This window comes from Octopus bimaculoides, chromosome 7 (genome assembly GCF_046866305.1).
Source record: "Octopus bimaculoides isolate indiv1 chromosome 7, ASM4686630v1, whole genome shotgun sequence".
NCBI classification, from domain to species: domain Eukaryota; kingdom Metazoa; phylum Mollusca; class Cephalopoda; order Octopoda; family Octopodidae; genus Octopus; species Octopus bimaculoides.
Window position 1 is genome coordinate 62,685,745 of NC_142934.1, and position 11,545 is coordinate 62,697,289.

At 36.9% G+C, this 11,545-nt stretch overlaps 1 protein-coding gene across 1 annotated transcript in view; it reads right to left on the minus strand.

Annotated features, from left to right (window-relative positions):
• Positions 1 to 7,994, minus strand: part of LOC106874654 (R3H domain-containing protein 4) — a 35,872-nt gene extending 27,878 nt beyond the window's left edge. The window contains exon 1 of the mRNA XM_014922447.3: positions 7,875 to 7,994. Within this exon, the coding sequence (XP_014777933.1) occupies positions 7,875 to 7,939 (65 nt within the window). The 5' untranslated portion in view covers positions 7,940 to 7,994. The remainder of the gene's footprint in view (positions 1 to 7,874) is intronic.
• Positions 7,995 to 11,545: the final 3,551 nt, after the last annotated feature.

An 11,545-nucleotide genomic window follows, 5' to 3' on the forward strand; every position in this document is an offset into this window, starting at 1 on the left:
TTGAATCATACTCAACTGTCTTTAAAATAGATTCAAGACACACGGGATAATGTAGTCATAGATACATAGTTTAACTCTTTGGCATTATTTAACTTGGCCATATCTAGCCTATATTTTATTAGCCTTATGTTCAAATCAACCAGATCCGCCTTCTCACATCTACCCTACAGTATCAGTCTAAAAATAAACAATCACATCATTGAAATCTCAAAGCTGTGAGATAATACATGATTAATTCAAAACAATGTGAATAAACAAGCATTATATTTAACAGGGAAGTCTAAATGCTAAACAGTTAAATAAAAGATAAGGTGATGGTGGCTGGAATATCTTTCATCATAAGTTTGCTCAATCATTGTTGTAACACGGCTCAATAATATCAACTGATCTTTTATCTTTTGTTTGTTTCAGTCATTGGACTGTGGCTATGCTGGAGCATTGACCTGAAATGTTTTAGTCAAACAAATTGACCTCAGTACTTATTTAGTACTAGCACTTATTCTATCAGTCTTTTAAAACCAAACTCCTAAGTTACAGAGAAGTAAACAAACCAACACCAGTAGTCAAGCAGTGGTGGGGGGCAAACACAAAAACATACACAAATGTATATATTTTTATATATTTATACACACACACACACACAGCAGGCTTCTTTCAGTTTCCATCTGCCACATCCACTCAGAAGGCTTTGGTTAGTCTGGGGCTATAATAGAAGACACTTGTCCAAAGTATCATGCAGTGGGACTGAACCTAGAACTATGTGGTTGGCAAGCAAACTCCTTATGATACAACCATGCCTGCACCTATTGATACTGGTTTCAAATTTTGGCACAAGGTCAGAAAGTTTTGGGGAAGGGGTATGTTGACTACATCGACTTCAGTACCCAGCTGGTACTTTTTTATCAATCCCGAAAGGATGAAAGGCAAAGACAACCTTGGTGGAATTTGAACTCAGAACATAAGGACAGACGTTGCTTGGCATGCTAATGATTCTACAAGATCACTGCCTTTGCACCTTTTGAAATGGTGTCATGGTAATGAACTGAGTCCAGTCTAATTTTGATCAAAATAGTTTCATTTCACTTCGTCTGCTAAAACTCTTGGGAAAGGTCTGAACATCACAACTTCTTAGAAGACAGTACAGGAGTTAAGTAAATATTAAAACTTTTATGCCTTGTTGGAGAGAAACTAATGCAAATAATATGCACTGAAAAGCAGTAATTCCTGAAAGTATACTGAAGTTAAGAATTAATTTAACTCTAATTGGGTTTACATGTGTCACTGCTTTCAAAATAAGAAAGAAAAAAACAGAGAAACATTATTGGCTTTCTAAATAAAACGGAAAGGGAATAGTTCCAAAAACAGAAATGTAACACAAATGAAAATAGGTTAATTTGATAGAAAGTAAAATGTAATTAAAACCTAAAAATAACAACAACAATAAGAACAGTCCAACTCATGCTAGCACAGAAAATGGATGCTAAATGATGATGATGATGATGATGAGGAAAGGTTTCAAATTTTAGCACAAGGCCAGGAATTTTGGAGGGACTGGGTTAGTCGATTACAGCACCTCAAATGCTCAACTGGACTTATTTTAATGATCCAGAAAGGATAAAAGGCAATGTTGACCTTGGCAGAATTGGAAATCAGAACAAAAAAGTTGGTAGAAATGATGTTAAGCATTTTTGTCCAACACAGTAATGATTCTGCCAGCTCACTGCCTTAATAATAAGAATAATAATTTTATTACCACCAGATCAAATGGTCTGTAGGAGAGGATAATCAGCTAAATCAACCCTAGTATTTGACTGGTACTAATTTAAATCATCTCTGACCAGATTTGAAATCAGAACATAAAATGGCATAACTAATTACCAGTAAGCGTTTTGTTTGACATTCTGTTGATTCAATCAATCCACCAGCAGTAACTATCATTATTATTAATTAGAAAAAGATACTAAGCTATAAAAATACCCATTTCCAAAAAGAAAAAAAAAAGAAAAAAAGCAATAGTATCTATTTTTAAATGTGAAAATTAATATACTGCAATTAAGTGTGTATAATGAATTAAAAAATCAACAACAAATGAAGAAACTGAATATATTGTGTTGGTAATGCCAACCAAAAAAAAAAAAACCCATTTCTTTTCAAGTATCATTATTTGATGAATGTGTCATGGTTATGATAATTACATAAGAACTGCAACAGTAAGTAATTAAGTTCCAAACTTCAGATGCCCATGATAAATGATTCATTTAGTTCACCAAAGTTGTTGAAATGGAACGTCTTAAAAGTGCTTGTGACATCTAACTAGTAATTACCTTAAATAACCCTGATTAATGCAAACAAAGTCACAATAACATTAGCATAACAATATCACAGACAATGTTGATAGTGTGCAGAAGCTGACCAGCATCATTATCATCAACATTTGAAGTTCATTTTCCATACTGGTATGGACTAGGTAGTTTGACAAGAACCAGTGAACTGCAGAGCTGTGTCAGGCCCCAATGTCAGCTTTGCCATGGTTTCTATGGCTGGATGCACTTCCTAATGCCAACCACTTTACAGTGTGTACTGGGTGCTTGGTATGTTTACATATTCATATTAGAGTATTCAGAAAGTAATTATGTATTACAGAAAGTAATTGTGTATGTTTCTGTTGAGTGGTTGGTGTTAGGAAAAGCATCCAGCTGTAAAAAGCCTGCCATAACAGTCACAACAGTCTGGTGATTCTTGCTATGCATCTGTTAGAACACAACTGGTATTATCCATGATGAAGAAATTAATCAAAGAAAGATCATTAATGCAGATGTTATTGCCAGCAACTTGGTTGTGTAAGTGAAGCAATACATCAAAAGTAGCCAGCTTTGTTATACAGGGACAGTGTTAATCTCCATCGCTAAATATGATGATGGAGCACCCTATCAACCATAATATGTAACCTATACGCCTAACCATCCTCTTCCTTTTTCTATGCATTAATGATCCACTTATCCCCTCCAGAAAATACAATGCTTTATTCATTCCTATTCTATCACATCCAAATGTCATCCACATGCAACCTAGACACATCACACAAAATTTGCAATCACTCCATGATCAGTAACCTTGAAAACATCTGTCAATAAAGTCATCACCACCAAAAAAACAAACCAAATAATCGTCTCCTTCAGTTAGAGAAAGAGCACAATCACTGCAGATATCAAGTAAACATTATTGTACAGCATCATCTTTAACCCTTTAGCATTTAAGCTGACCCTATCCAGTCCTGTTTTATGTTAAAACTGACCAACCTCTCACATCTACCCTTCAATGTCATTCTAAAAATAAACAATCACATTATCAAAATCTCAAAGCTATGAGACTATGTAGATAAGTATTATCTTTTACAGAGTAATTTGAATGCTGAAGGATTAAACATGAGCAGTGTGCAACTAGGTCAACTTCAAGATCAACTTCACTTCAAATGCTAGGCTTCACTATTACTATGGATCTCACCTGGCAAACACATGTAGTGAAACCAACTCTCGGTTATTTATTTACAAACGCGAACGTAGCAGGTAACATCTATCTCTTTCCCGCCTTTGGACCCTGTTGTGTCATCACCTGACTGACTCTTATTTGCACGGCAATTGTCTCCAGTCCTGTTCGCGCCAGGGTGCAAACCGACCAATCGTGGCCATCTAATAAGGTCACGTGAGAGAGTGTTTTTCTGATCTTTCTGGAGCCTCTATTTACCTATAAATAGCCTGCTTTAACCCGCGCCACTTTGTCGCGGCTTCAGATCTCTCACAGGTCTGGTCACTGACCACACACGTCTTCGAATTCAGATCTCTCACAGGTCTGGTCGTTGACCACACACATACAGAACACAGCTACAGCCAGTTCCAGCGCCGACGTCTTCACCACCAATGCACTGTCTACCATTGTCGTCACCAGCAACACCAACATCAAAAAGAGCGGTTTTATCTTGACGCTGTTGAGTGGATTGTTTCCACCCACGAATAACAGTCAGAACTAACCAGCCAGAATATACTATACCAGGTAACACAGGTCCCAGCATTCAACGCTCAACACCCATAGTGTGATACTACAGTTCTGCTCCCTGACCACAACTTCCTGCGTATGAACATTCTATCTCCTTGTGTAACTTTAATACGAACTGGTTTTTCTCTATAGACACTCTTTCTATGTTCTGTGTTACTTTCTCTCACACACACACTTGTACACACACATATTGTACACACACTATTGCTTATATGACTGTCCGTCACTTCACATTGTTGTATACCTTCTCTTGTATCAAAAGGCCTGATTTATCTACTGTGTTAATTGTATATGTCGCATGCACGCACACACAGACAGTTTCACTTTGTTAATAAATTTATTCTCATTATATATTTAACAGTTGAGTTGTCCTAAGTTCTTATTACTGGCACTATGGCTCGTATTCTCTTACGAGGAGCCTTCTTCTATTATATATATCTTTATTTTTGTGTTCGACCGTGCGATATGGTAAAAAGGAGCCTTTTCCCGTCTACGTTGCCATCTCCTTTGGTTCACATGGTCGAAGTATTACACACACATCCTTAACATAGCAAAGACAGCATCTCAAAAACTGATCTTTCACTTCAGAACCAGAAAATACTTCAGTCCCTTCCTTCCACACCCAAATTCCTAACCCTCTACAAATCTCAGGTGAGACTCACAGTAGAGAACTGATCCTATATCTGGGATGGTACTGTTGTTATACATACAGAGAGACATCCTAGACCAGTGGTTCTCAACTGGGGTCCATATGGGCCTGGGAAGGTGGGGTCCATATAAGTTTTTGTTGAGAAAATTTATGTGCAACAAATTGGTTTTTACTTCTTCAATACACAAAATATTTAAACTTTTTTCTTTATGCAATACCTAATAATATGTAAATATAAAAATAGAATAGGATTTTTTAAATATTGAATGACTATGAAGATCCACCTGAATACAATGGGAATCAAAAGAGTCCATAGATAAGAAGTGGTTGAGAACCGATGTCCTGGACCAAATCCAGAGAAAGGTCACCTAATTGGGATGAAATCACTCACAAAAACATTTCTAACTCTAGCGCTGTCACCTCTTTGTCTTTTCTACTGCTACTACAGTGGTCTATGCTCTCCTACAGCCAGCTGATTTTGTGTCACTTCCACTTAGTTACACACAACTCACTCTCCTCTTCCCATCACCTATGTATTATGAATCATATTGTGTTCATCACCACACAGTGGGGGCGCAATGGCCCAGTGGTTAGGGCAGTGGACTCGCGGTCATAGGATCGCTGTTTCGATTCCCAGACCGGGCGTTGTGAGTGTTTATTGAGCGAAAACTCCTAAAAGCTCCACGAAGCTCCAGCAGGGGATGGTGGCGAACCCTGATGTACTCTTTCACTACAACTTTCTCTCACTCTTACTTCCTGTTTCTGTTGTGCCTATAATTCAAAGGGTCAGCCTTGTCACACTGTGTCACGCTGAATATCCCCGAGAACTACGTTAAGGGTACACGTGTCTGTGGAGCGCTCAGCCACTTGCACGTTAATTTCACGAGCAGGCTGTTCTGTTGATCGGATCAACTGGAACCCTCGACGTCGTAAGCGACGGAGTGCCAACGATCATCACCAAACCACTACCACAAAAACCTCAACATTCTGACTTTCGTTCCCAGAACATCAATTCCTCTGTAATTGCTTCCAGGTATGTCTTCTTCCGAAGTTATCTACTTGGAATAGTTTGAGTGGAAAGTAATCGGTATATGTTTCAAAAGATATGGACCCAGCTCCTTCCTCCAGATCAAAACAATTAAAAAAAATTTCCCTCCAATCGCAACCTAATATATTAAAACAAAAAAGACACACTAGATATGTTCCTAGATACACTATTTCTCAAATAAATAAATAAACGACTCGCCAAGGTTGGAATACATTTGCTCGATCAGTGCTGACCTGGAGTTAAAGAACAACAATCCACTATCCTAAAATACAGTTTATAAAACGGATCAGTTACAGTGGTCAGACACTAGGCCTGTATGTTTGGGCAAGGCCATTATTAGTGGCGAGTCAGGTAGGGTTTTGTGTTCAACTTGAGGGAATGCATAAATTATTTATTAGTAAACCGCACAATTATATAAGTTCGTACATACCCTAATAATCTTTTATTTGTTGTTTATAAGCATAACGCAATCACAACGAAAGCAAGTGAAGCTGATAGCATAACTACTCAAGAAGCAGCCAAACCTCCTTCCATATCACAGCCTACCATATGACAAAAGAAAGAAAATACTGGACAATGCAGTTTAAGATATACTGTGTCCGTAAGATGGCGGCAAGACAGTCATGATAGGAACGTCTTTGATCATAGGTTTGCGCTATCAGAGATGACAAGGGGCTAAAGAACAACAGTCCCTTTATGTTTAGAGTTCAAATCCCGTCGATAGTCGATAAAATAAGCATTAGTTAGCTCTGATCGAAGAGACCTATGATCAGAGGCATTCCAGCTATGACCATCTCATCTTAGATTATTTTTCTAGGTGTGGTGTATATTGGTCAATATTATCCAATCTATATTTCCTTCTTCCTTTTTTTTAGCACAAGATTAAATCGTCCACACCTCGTCCTCATATCAATCAATTTGTGGCCTTGTCCCTAAGAATTTAAAATTATTTTTTAAAAATTATGAAAAAAAAGGTATGGGTTAAAGTAAGGTTAAGAAGTTCACTTATTAGTGGTTGTCTATGCAAGGTGTTAATTTGCAATCACACTAACTTGATACAATAATAGGGTTTATCTGCAGTTTAAATATTCTTCGAAGTCACTATCAACGTTTTCCTTGCTGAAGTCAAAATGTACTCAAATAAAAAGTATCGAATAACGCTTCAGTACAATGTTCGTTTATTATTATTATTATTTTATTTATAACTTGAAATAAAACTAAACACACACATATGTGTGTGTATATGATGGACTCTCCCGTCGGTTTCAACAACCAACACTTTCTTTATATTTGTGTGTGTGTGAGAGAGAGATGGGGATATACCCACATATAAATACATACATAAACACGAGCTATGTATGTAAACAAATTTACATCTACATAAAATTTTCGCAAGAGAAGCAAGAATATCGATTCATAAAACAGAATTCTACAGACTATACACACACACACGCTTATATAAATGCTCGTAAAATTTCCATAAATACATTGCAATATATTGGAAAAAGCAAAAAGAAAAAAAAATTCAGTGATCATGCAAGAAGAACAGCTGTTGACACATTAAATAGGAGTAACTGACACAGAATTTGACAGAATAAAGAAATGGGAAGACAAATATACAAAACAAAATACAATTAGACCCAAATATATGAATATAAGAGAAACACGGATTGCAACTTAGTGTTTCAATCGATGTTAAAAGCTGTCGAATCCAGGGCTTGTTTTAAATGCGAGGTGAGTCATCGAACATATAACAAATAACTATGTTGTGAAATATAAGACGAGTACTCTGGGTCAATTCTTCCTAGGTAACAGACTTTGATGAAGAATAAATGAAAAGAATTGAATTCGTGGCATTAATACATAGGAATAACAGAGTTTTATGAGTGTGCGTTTGTCCTTCCTAGACATCCACAAATGCATGGAAAAAAGGAAGGGAGTAGGAAAAGATAGAATAAATAAATAAATATCTGTGTCAATATTGATGCTACCATGTTTACAATGTAAAATGTATTCGAACCAATTAAGAAACAGAGAGAGAAAACAATATTTTAGTGAAAGAATTATAAAAAATAACGATATTATTTCAGCAGCGAATTTTAAAACAGAGATAGTTTAGCTTACACCAAGTCATCTTCGATAATCTCAGGGTCGTAATAATCCCTGTTACTATCACGGTTGATACCCATTCTGGATGAACCTTGTCAGACAACTGCCATTAACACATCAACAACTATACACTGCGCATGCGCGCACACAACAACGGGGGATAATTCACTTCAACCTCCACAGAAAGACACTCAAGAAGAAAGGGTCACATTGACATTCAAATTTCTTTTCTTTTCTCTTTCTACTAAAGGAACAATGTCTGAAATTTTCTTGGGTAGGAGAGTTAGTCGATTACATCGACCTCATTGCTCAGCTGGTACTTATTTTGGCATACTTTGTGTGTGACAAAATTCTTTCCTCATAACTTTAGAAAATGGATAATTTTTTTAGTGAAATTTTCTACAAATTCCTCTCAGATTGTGTAGATTATGATGATATCGGAATTTAATGTGAAAAAAAAAATTGGTGGGCACACACTCATACATACTGACATACATCACATTTATGTATATATCTACAAAATAAAACGAAAAATTTCGAAAAAGATTGTGACGTGTCAGTATCTATGTGTGCGCAACAAGTTTTTTGGGGTTTTTTTTTTTATTTCATATTAAATTCCGATATAATCGAAATCTACACAATATGACAAGTATTTGTGAAAAATGTCATTAAAAAACACTCATTTTTCTGGAAGATGTGCTGAAACAAAGTTGACTCGTGAAAATTATCTGAAACTCATCTTCACCCATCTCCGAAAAAGTTTTCCACAGCAAATTTCGATATAATCGGAATCTGCATTATCTGAAATGTATTTGTAGAAAATGCCATTAAAACTCCCTATTTTTCTGAAAGTTATGAGGAAACAAAATCGGTAGGAGGGGAAACACGAGTAGGCATACCCTTATTTTATCGACCCCAAAAGGATGAAAAGCAAAGTCAACCTCGGTGCAATTTCAACTCAGAGCGTAAGGCTGAAAGAAGTGTCACGACGCATTTTATTCCCTGTGCTAATGATTCTGCCAGCTCGGTTGTTGCTCGTTAGAGGGAGAATGTGCTATTTGTATCACATCACAGAAGCAAAGCAACGATTTGCATGATGCAATAACGTATTTTTTCGCATATTTAGAAACAATTTTTTTTTTTTTTTTTTTTAATTTATGAAGATTTTTGGAATTTTTTTCAGAATCATAATCTCCGTATTTTTCCGCATATTTTGAAAGAAAAAAAAAAAAAAGAATTCTGAAAAAAGTTTAAAATGAAGGAATTGGGGGTGGTAATTTAGAAATGTCGATTTTTGCCAATTTTTTTTGCAGATTCGTATTCCTCGTAGCCGAGAACCGGGGCTTGTGTCGAAAACAAAGGAAATAATTATAAAGAAAGGGTGTTTTGGTGGTGTGGGTGGACGGGCAGAAGTCTTGCCATACACAGGAAAAGGTTGACAGTGACTCCGAAGTTTCGGCTTGCTCGCCATCATCGAACTGCTGGTTTATAGACAGGCATCTCAAAAGTAAATAGACGTTATTTTTTGCCATACAAAGGAAAAGGTTGACAGTGACTCCGAAGTTTCGGCTTACTCGCCATCATCGAACTGCTGAATTATATAGACAGGCATCTCAAAAGTAAATAGACATTATTTTTTGAAAACTTTTATTTCTAGAAGCAATGCGTTTAAATACTTAATCTATTATTTAGTAGACCTGTTTTGTGTATAATACATTAACAAACTTTGAAACACCAGGTAATGTCCGCAAATATAAAGCAGCATAATGAGTGGTGTCTCTACTTTTGAGATATTTCTGTATACGTATGTATGTTGTGCCTTATACATACATACATACACACATATATATAATATATATACATACATACACACACCTTTTCCTCGACTTACGACCACAAAAAAAAATAACTAATTAAAAAATCGATTTTTGGACGTTGAGTTTTGTCTACTGTCCCTACTCGTCTATCCAGAGAGGTACATTTTCTTTTTCTCTCCTTGTTGTTTGTATATTGGAACGATAAAATAAAGAGCATTTTCAACTATCATTTTCTTCTGTCATTTATTGCATAGACTTCAAAAACAATCGACTGAACCATTATGTTCTTTGTGACCTGACATCTACCATACATCTTTGACGACAACAACGTTTAAAAAACCAAACATGCACTCTTTTCAAGTTGCCAACCATCAACATATAAACTGTTGCATTTCTGGTGAAGACGACGTGCAAACAGCAGCACGTATTTAATTACACACACACACAACTAGTGAAAATGTTGCAAGTCACAATGAAAATTTTAGTAAAAAAAATAACAAGTAAATGAGTGGAAAACAGACCGGTGAATGTGTTAAATTAATAAGACACTAAAAGAGAATGACTCAACACACGAATTCACATAAAGAATCTTGCAAACCACATACAAAAACGAAGTGCAGTGTTTCTTTTCTGGTTTTGTAAGTGTTGTGAATGAGAAAGGAAACAGAGATGCTGGGTGCTCTGAACTAGGTAAATTTACTCTATGTGCAACGTGACCGAAACGAAGTCGTACAGGTGATTAAGCGATGGTACAGAAAACACGTTCTCTTTTTTGTGTGTGTGTGTTTGTGTGAAAATGCCACGAGAAAGTAGCAACGATATTAGGTCTGTTCAAGTTAAGCTGGGAAGCGAGTTCCAATGCAGTCGACAGGTAATGTAATGTATTGTGAACTCTCGCGAGGTGCAGCACCGAACGTGGGTAGTGTTGGGAATTAGAGCTAACTTGACACAGACCGAAAAAAATCGCAGGCTGCATATGTGTAATAGGATGTATGCACGTTGTTTACGCCAAAAAGAGAAAAGTGCAGCAAAATTTAAGTAACCTGAGGAAACTGCAAACATTTATAGGAAAGTGGGTTATACATCATTAGATGTACACCTGACTTTCCTATATTAAATTAGAAATTAACGGCAACGCTGAACTCCAGACTATCAACACAAACAATATTTATTCATGGTGGAAAATATACATCTTTAATCTTGTTTGTTGAGACGTCTTCGGTGTGTGAGAACATGGTTGTTGGGACGTTGGTATATTGATGTGAGCTGTATAGCGTGAGTTCGAAAGATGGAGAGACAACTAGACACGTCCTTGCTCAATCGCTGGCCAGCAAGAAAGAGATCGATCAAAGCGGGAAAGCTTGGTTGTTGAATTCCACGCATGCGTGAGACTACGCATGCGCACGGCGTTACTACAGGGCTCCCCTCGCCAGTGTGGAACGCACGATAATATAATTTTTTTTGTTGGAACGCCTGAGGCAGGATGGCCACTGAAAACCACCCACAAGATGTAGCACAAACACACACAAAGAAAATGAAAGAAATTAAATGTACACTCGTGTGATACATGCATGCAATGTACAAATTGAAAGAATGAAAGAAAAACATGCAATATGGTGTGTCCCTGGTGGTGGGGTTGTTGGCGCACGACATTGTGGTAGACAGTACATTGATGGAGAAGACGTCGGCGCAGGAACTGTAATATAGCTGTAGCTGTGTTCTGTATGTGTGGTGGTAATGATGTTGACGGTGGTAATGATGTCCTGTTGAAACAGTTGGCGACGTCGGGGGAATGCTTGTAGTTGGTAGTGGTTGTTGTTGTCGTCGCGGTGGTAATCTTGGTTGAACGAAGCTGGTGGCGAAAAGGCT